A 9176-nucleotide genomic window follows, 5' to 3' on the forward strand; every position below is an offset into this window, starting at 1 on the left:
ATTGAGGAAGTGGCTGTGGAACGCATATTGGAATGCCTAGTGTTTCCTGCGACATCATCACAGGAAACTGCAGTGTTGAAACGCACGGCAGCTCCGGATACAGGAACCGCCTGCTCAGCGTTGAATACAGGAAGTGTGGGCTCATTTACACTTCCGTCTGGGCGCGGGGAGCCACATCCCAGACAGGTCTCTCTCTGCCTGGGGTTTTGCACTCCACAGACTAGGCACATCCAATATGGTAAGTTACCTGAATGCATGGGAGGTGCTGACGGATGTGTAAGAAGTGGGTTCACAGCATTTGCATGATACACATAACGTTTGTATTTCCCTCCCTCTCCCTGCACCGCCTCGCCCCACCCGTCTCTATTTAACGTCTTCGAGACCCGATACCATCCTTCTGCAGCTGTGAGCAAATTTTTATCCTGCAACAAGCCACGCCTATCTTTTAACAAAACTCGCCAGGCCTCCGGCTGAAGTCGCCCATTTGCATCTGCATCCCAGCATGCAATCTTCCGTATCTGTGGCCACTTATTTGAGCAGTGCTTGCCTTCTCTTTCGGCTACTAAATCCCGTGCCAGCCTCCCGTTATTATTGCTTGATTCATTCCCCATTCTTAAGTCCGTATTTTTAGGCGTCTGGCTGGGACCTGTAGTACTAATAGATTCTAAACTAGCACTTCCTCTTTTCTCCCCCTCTGCAGGGCTTCCCCCCCCTCTCTCTCTCTCTAGCAGGAGGATATTTTCTATTTCAGCGACACTACACCTAACCTGCTTCCCATGTCCATTAACCTCTGTCGCCCCCAATACCCTACAACGAGGAGGTGGAATCCCTACCTATCTCAGGAGGGGGGCATGGGCGTCTCGTGTGTTTTTTTCCCGAGAAACCCACAACCCTCACCTGTACGGGGTGGCACTTCGTAAAGCGTCCCCCCGCTCGTTCCTATGGCCGCCTACACTTTCCCTAGGCGAACGGGAGGTTAATTGGCTGATATGACTACGGAGCAGGTGGGATGGAGCGGGTGTATGCCAGCAGCGTGCGTAGTTAGCGCTAACTGTGCCGGCTGGGATAGCGTCGTAGTCCAGACAAGAGACAAGCGGTGCGGTACTATAAATATCCCGTCCTTAGGTCACTGATCCGGAACAGTGATGGTCAAGACTATTTCTAGTTTCTAGCTTCTAGGGGCCTTTTTTGTTGTTTTTTTTCCTTTTCCCTAAGTGCAATGTGTAATTCAGGAGCTGAGTGTCAGAATGACTTCCTCTTTTTCTCTGCAGCGCTGATCCCCCGTTTCTCCGGGTGCCCCCTCCATTTCCCTTCTTCTGATAACAGACTACAGTTTAACCCTATATCACAGATCTAACTTTAATTCTATGCAATATACAGACAGACTATTTCTATATGAGATGCAAGCAGGATTAACTCTACACGATATATAAACACTCTTAATTCTATGCAAGGCTTATCTTATGCAATGAAATGTGGATCTATGCAATGGATGAGCAGAACCATTCAGATTGTAATTGCTTATACTCTACTGTTACCTAATTTAGCAATAGTAATTGTTAGTACTGTCCATTACAGTTATTGTACACATCAGAGAGTCAGTGGTAGCAGTGATTATTTGGATTTCCACATCTCAGAGGGGGATGCAAAAACTGTCCTTGATACAACAGGTGTTGCATTCCAATCTCAAATACGGCAGTCAGGTCTAAAATTCTAGGAGTAACGCTAGATACCGGACACAGTATGTCCCGTCCTAGAACCTCACAGAGTTCTACTGCTACACAGTTCAACAATCTACCTTCAGCCAGAGGGATCCACTCATGCACGTTTAAACGATAAACAAATATTTGTGGTCCATCACCCTCGAGCAGTGGCCCGTAACCACAACGGTGGGGGGGGGTACGGATCGCTCTGATTACAGATCTCCCATCCAAGTGTACTTATTGTCAATAACAATCCTTTTTTGCAATTCGGGCAAGACATGCGTGGTATTCTCATACCATAGACAAACAGACAAATAGACGGAGCACCAGTACGGCTGGTTTGGTCTAAACTACCCCTCGGGATACTGTCTGGCAGGCCCCCCTCCTAGGTCTATTACCAGACTCTAATGGAGCAGCGTTGCCTGTCCAGACGTTTGACCGTTTCCTGACTCCAAGGCTGTAGACTGCAAACCTGACTAGAGCAGGACCACCTAGTCAAACTACCCCGACAGGCCCCCCCGACTCTGAGGCTTTATCTCCAAACCTGACCCGAGCAGGGGGCCCCCGCGGGGACTGCCTCTCCCTTAAAGCAATTCACTGACCTTGCCAACCGACCAGTACTCTCAAAACGACAGGCATGTAATCATTCCTCTATATTTTATAACAGGTTCTTTCCACGTGATCGAGACTTAAAGAAGTACCTGTTGTATGGCTCCAAAGTGTCCGGCCTAGGCACAACACAGGCAAACCTGAACCTAGCCACACAGGTATAGATAATTGATTTATCTTACCGTGTTCTTTGGTGGGCCCACTAAATCCAAGGTTGTCTGTCCGGTGCCTTGTGTCCGGGCTTCTTTGGATCCTAATCGATCACGCTGCCCGCATTCTCCACCAAATGTCGTGGAACCTTCCTGTTTTTGGAACCACGGCTTACTCAATTAGGAATGATCACACCCTTCCAGATTGATTGATAAGGTATCGGACAGTGCACTGTCTCCCAGAAGAAACTCAGTCTGACCCAAGTTCAAGAAAAAGTAACTTCCTGTTTATTCTTGGAGTGTAACAAAGCTTTATAAGGCACATCAAACACAGCCCTTTTGGGGCAGGCAAGAATTACATAGATACAATGTGTTGATTGATTATTGGATAAGCGTCTTCCTTCATCCGGTCATCTGGTATTGCCTGTCACGTGGTGGCACTCTGGAGAGTAGAATGGGCTGTCTCGCCCCACGTGTGTCAAACCGATCTGATTGGAGGCTATTTCATGAATTAGTAATTGCATAGACCGCCCATGTTATTTGCATCTGTTTCCAGTAAAATCGCTGGGGTATTTTTGCGGTAATCAAAAAACGGTAGTCCGTCTCGGATGCGGTTGATTGTCTGATTCCTAGTTCCGTATTAGTGCATGCAGCTGGACAGTCAAATATATTTATACATGTCGGTTACGGCTAATTTGCAAAATTCCATCTTTGTCAGCAGAGTTATGAAAAACAGATATTTCATATAAGCATTGCCTCATACTATTGTGTAACTGTGTATTGTGTACGTACACTTCTATAGCTGAATCAAACCAGAGTTAAAGCATTTGAATTAACAATTTCCCCGTAAGGCCCCAAATCCCAATACACAAAGATTTATATACTGGGATTGCCATCACAATTCCTTTACGTTTCCTATTTAGGACCTAAAGAATGGTCATGCCGAATTTCATGTTTATGCGACATCGGGAAGTAAGAGAATTACTTAGTCAGTGAGGGCTTTCCCTTTATATGTATACTAACTGATAGGCTCGGCCATGCCCAATTTAATTTGATACAGGTGTTTACATGTTGTTTGCACGGAAAATTTAATGAAGTCAAGGTTAGTTTAGAGTAACCGAGGAATAAAATATGTATACATATAGAGGAGCGTTAGATTCTCCTCAGGCTGCAAGTACCGATGTCCCTCTGCAGAATGTGCCACCACTTCCACTCTCCCCATATAGGACCTAAAGAATGCTTGCGCCAAATTTCACGCTTGTACGACACCGAGAAGTTACATTACATAGGGGTGCACTTACCATGACCCCTTTGATTTTCCTATTTAGGACCTAAAGAATGATCATCCCAAATTTCATGGTTGTATGACATCGGGAAGTTAGAGAACTGGTCAGTGAGTGAGTGAGGGCTTTCACACACACACACACACACACACACACACACACACATATATTATATATATATATATATATATATATATATATATATATATATATATATAATTGTGTAATGAGAAAGCTGGAGATGGCGGGATTACAGCCAACCACAGACATTAGATCTCTGCATCTTTTCTAGTTCTGGAGACTTCTGGTTGGAATACAGAAGCAACAGGTTGGAGTTATACAGGAGACCTGCAGCTATTTGGCCCAGATCACTACTGCTGTCATGTCATTCCGGCTCCTCATACCAATTAATGACCTTTTCTGGCCATATAAAACCTTCCACATGACTTCTCCAACTGTGTGATGACTTTTACAATATTTATTTCATAGCTGGTGAAACTGGAGGAAGATCTGATCCCTATTGATGCTACAGAGACACATGTGAGGGGGGATCAGCCGTGTAAGGAGGGGATTCCTACAGATGACCCCCCAGGTGAGACTACATGTAGAGAAGAGTCTGTGTTGTCAGGGTTTTCTGCTGAATGTTGCCTTATTTAGCCAAAAACAATGTTAAGAATTTTTTTCATAATACGCTGCTCAAACAAAAATTAGGGGACCTTTTAAGTCACATTAGGATTAAAACTATCAGTCCCGCACACAATAGCAGTTTTTTAAAAATCCATATTAACCTCTTGTAGTTTTTGTTAGTACTATTTTAGAATACATACGACTTTTTGATTGCTTTTTATTACATTTTGTCTCTCATTTTTCCATTGATAGGACTGTGTGAGGGCTCGATTTTTGTGGGGTGACCTGTAGTTTGCATTGGTACCATTTTGGGGAACATATAAAACTTTTTGATAGCTTTTCATTATTTTTTTTTTTCTGATGGAGACCTAAGTAGACCTTTATGGATGTAGTAATACCAATTTGTAGATTTTTTTAATTTTACTTTAGATTTTTACAATCCTAATAAAAAAACACTGTTTATTTCTCGACTTTTGCATTGGGAGACACAGTTGAAAACCATGGGTATAGCTACTACCACTATAGGGTGTACACTAAGCAAAAAAAAAAGTGTTAGTTTCTCCTCCCAGCTATACACCTCCTGCAGAAGCCAGGTAACCCGTTTTAGCTCAGAGTCTCGGAGCTCTACGGTCTATGGTAGTTAGGTGAGTATTTTCTCCACTGAGGTAAGTATTCTCTCCTCCCTCTTTTCCTTCCTCTTTCTTTTTACCACCACCACTGCAGCCAACTTTCTTTACTCCACTTCCAACCCCCCACCCACCCAACAAAACCAGTCAACCTATACCAAGCTTCCTAGCAGATGCTCCTTGGGGTGGCATGTTCCTGGGGAGTATGAAGATTTCCCTATGAGAGACAGTTGACTAGCCAATACTGTTTCTAAAGCTATTTGTGGTAAGAGTTCTCATCTACCAGAAAGCAAAGCCAGCCACGTGTGGTTCTGCACAGAAGAAGAGGCTCCAGATTTGTTTCTTTTGCCGCTCCAAAACAAAACACTCTCCTACAAACTGCGCCCGTCCTGGTGTCCCTGGCCACTATACTCCAAGCCCGCCTATACTAAATCTTCTATGTGTATGGCTGTTCAGAACCAAGGCAATCAGAGTAGGGTGATGACTTTTTTTATTCAAGGAGACCTAACTCACTCATGGCTCAGACATCTATGTTCAGAAGGTTATCTCTTCGAGCTATGCCATATAGTTTTCTACAAACCCAAAGATTGCTTCTTCAGTTCCAAAATTCCGATCTCTCCTTCATAGTGCAATGCTTGGCTTATGTGATACACACTTTCTCCTCCAAGGTTGTAATTGTCCCTGTTTCGCCATAAACAGTGCAGGGGGTTATATTCCAATCTCTTCACAAGGAGGACGGCACTGTCCGACCTGTTCTGCATCTGAAGAGATTAAATCAATATGTCAAGGTTCAACAGTTCAGCGTGGAGTTGTTGAGATCTGTCATTGCGCCCATGGGAGTTTCTGTCATCCATTGATATTAAGCAATTCACCTAGTGATTAGTGAAAAGTTTACAAAGTAATAGAGGATGCACTTACTTGGATGAGGAGTTTGCAGGCACCAGTGATCCTCTAGGTTCGCTTTTAATGTAAGAGGCTTTATATCTATTAGTTCCACGCTTGAAAAAGGAGGTGAATCTGTTTATAAACACTCCAAAACACGTTGCACTTCTCTGTAATTCCTGTACTGTTTGTCCAGTGCAGGACAACCTGAATAATGTGTGATACTTTCTTCTTAAAGCTTCTGTGCTCTGTAACCTTACTAGCTGTATGAGCCGTGGATAAGATCAGCAGCTGAGAGCTCCAGCTGTATGTACTAATTAAACGTCAATGCATGGGAAAACACAACAAATAAGCTTATTGGCTAAAATAATTGGTCCTTTAGGATGGCTGTCAGTAGATTAGGCGCTCCACAAATTATTGCGGCTCCTGTGAATGGGAAAACCCTTTAACAATTTATATGCAAATGTCATAAACTATTAGTATAATTGTAATGTTATATTCAAAAATATTAAAAATTCATTTTATTCTTGCCAGATTACAAAACTAGAAACTCCAAAGGACATCTGATATCAACAGATTATGAAGTGGAAGATCCTGGTATCATACAAGATACAAATGAAAAGCCGGCTATTATCCCAAATATGCCCTCAGCCCTTCACAGCAAAAATCTATCTTCTGATCCTTCTAAACATGTTTCATCTTCTGATTCATTGAAGAATGTTAAACAAAATAAAATTTACGGAACAGATGTTGAACAACAAAGAGTTCACACAGGGGAGAAGCCATTTTCATGTTCTGAATGTGGGAAATCTTTTAACAATAAATCAGATCTTGTTAAACATCAGAGAATTCATACAGGGGAAAAGCCATATTCATGTTCAGAATGTGGGAAATCTTCTAACAGTAAATCAGATCTTGTTAAACATCAGAGAATTCATACAGGGGAAAAGCCATATTCATGTTCAGAATGTGGGAAATGTTTTAACCAAAAATCAAATCTTGTGTTACATCAGAGAAATCACACCGGGGAGAAGCCATATTCATGTTCTGAGTGTGGTAAATGTTTTAACCGAAAATCAAATCTTTTGTTACATCAGAGAATTCACACAGGGGAGAAGCCATTTTCATGTTCAGAATGTGGGAAATGTTTTAACAATAAATCAGATCTTGTTAAACATCAGAGAATTCATACAGGGGAAAAGCCATATTCATGTTCAGAATGTGGGAAATCTTCTAACAGTAAATCAGATCTTGTTAAACATCAGAGAATTCATACAGGGGAAAAGCCATATTCTTGTTCTGAATGTGGGAAAGGTTTTAACCAAAAATCAAGTCTTGTGTTACATCAGAGAAATCACACAGTGGAGAAGCCATATTCATGTTCTGAATGTGGGAAACGTTTTAACCAAAAATCAAGTCTTGTGTTACATCAGAGAATTCACACAGGGGAGAAGACACATTCTTGTTCTGAATGTGAGAAATGTTTTAAGCTAAAATCAAATCTTGTGTTACATCAGAGAATTCACACGAGGGAAAAGCCCCATTCTTGTTCTGAATGTGGGAAATGTTTTAACCAAAAATCAAGTCTTGTTTTACATCAGATAATTCACACAGGGGAGAAGCCATATTCATGTTCTGAATGTGGGAAATGTTTTAACCAAAAGTCATATCTTGTGTTACATCAGAGAATTCACACAGGGGAAAAGCCATATTCATGTTCAGAATGTGGGAAATGTTTTAACCAAAAATCAAGTCTTGTGAGACATCAGATAATTCACACAGGGGAGAAGCCATATTTGTGTTCTGAATGTGGGAAATATTTTAACCAAAAATCAAGTCTTGTGTTACATCAGAGAATTCACACAGGGTAGAGAAGATATTTTTATGTTCTGAATATGGGAAATCTTTTCACACATAAATATGTTCTTATTAAACATTAGAAAAAACACAGAGGAGAAGCCACATTCCTGTTAGGAATATGGGAACTGTTTTAAACATAAATCACTTCTTGCTATACATCAGACATGTATCTTCCTGATTGTGGAAAATGTTTTAAGCCGAAACCAACTCTCATTAAAAATCAGAAAATTCACACAAGGGAAGAAGCCATTTTTATGTTCAGAATGTGGGGGAAAAGCCATTTACATGTTTTGATTGTGGTAAATGTTTTATGCATCATTTACATGTTTAGATTGTGGTGAATGTTTTATGCATAAATCAACTGTCGTTACTCATCTGAGAATTCACACAGGGGAGAAGTCATTTTCACGTTGAGAATGTGAGAAATGTTTTGTATTCAAAAGATTTTTATTGAAACTTTAAGGGTAATACAAGAAACACGAATGCAAAAAGATATAAAATATTTAACATATAAGTTGTGATGAAATAAATTGTTTGACTTGTCCTATTGTCTTTTGCCTAATAACAATTGACTCATATTTTCATGTAAACTTAGGAGTAATTTTGTTGGTGACATATGCCACCTCTCCATATATACCTCTCAAGTATGAATATACCTGAAGCCCTGCTTATGATAATCAGAAAGGGCTCGGCCTATGGTGTAACAGCTGGCGCCTGAACAGGGACCAAGTGACCAGAACCTCTGATCCGACTTACTCTTGAACGGACAGAATGCACAGACCCATAATCAGGACCATGCTGGCTGGTAAGAAACTGTTATTCTTATCCCCCATTGTGTCTCTGTGCTTTTGTCTGTTCAAAGTTAGGTAAGTGTGTTCATTTATATTGAGTGGTTCATTTAAGGTCTAAATTTGGTTTATTTTATATGACAAAGAACCCTGTCAAACAAGCTGTCTCGTTGTCTGGGTTTGAATGAATGTGTAACCCAATGTGTTTGAAGGCCATAATAGTGTCAATAGGTTGAATAATTGTCCTAGTGTGGATATTCTATGATCTAAGTTCCCTAATCTACTGGTAATATGTTCCCGATCCCTGACGAGGGACCGATTGTTTAGGTGGGTCCTGCCCTGTGAAGCCTGAGTTTTTAGGGGCACGCAGAGGGAACAATTATACTGTAGGACAAGTGTCTGACTTGTGACAAAAATCACTTGCCATAGTAAACATATCCTCAGACGGGGTTACCGTCTCCTCAAATAAGGAGGAAAAAGGTTATTAAAAACCCATGTAGATTACCAGTGACACATGGGTAACAGATGGTCTAAGAAAGCCACCTCAGATGAGTCAGAATGAATATTGACCTAAAACATAGTAAAGAATATGGAAGGTAAAGAAATAGCCAAAGAATGCAAGGCTTTGATGCCTATCATGAAACAGGAC

At 41.3% G+C, this 9176-nt stretch overlaps 1 protein-coding gene across 2 annotated transcripts in view; it reads left to right on the plus strand.

Moving 5' to 3' along the window:
- The window catches only part of LOC136624386 (zinc finger protein ZFP2-like), a 190336-nt gene extending 182360 nt beyond the window's left edge, over window positions 1-7976 (plus strand). For both annotated transcript variants that reach the window (XM_066598354.1, XM_066598355.1), the window contains 2 exons: window positions 4234-4336; window positions 6414-7976. In XM_066598354.1, coding sequence (XP_066454451.1) covers window positions 4234-4336; window positions 6414-7750 — 1440 coding nt within the window. In that variant the 3' untranslated portion in view covers window positions 7751-7976. The remainder of the gene's footprint in view (window positions 1-4233; window positions 4337-6413) is intronic.
- Window positions 7977-9176: the final 1200 nt, after the last annotated feature.

This window comes from Eleutherodactylus coqui, chromosome 4 (genome assembly GCF_035609145.1).
Source record: "Eleutherodactylus coqui strain aEleCoq1 chromosome 4, aEleCoq1.hap1, whole genome shotgun sequence".
Classification (NCBI taxonomy): Eukaryota; Metazoa; Chordata; class Amphibia; order Anura; family Eleutherodactylidae; genus Eleutherodactylus; species Eleutherodactylus coqui.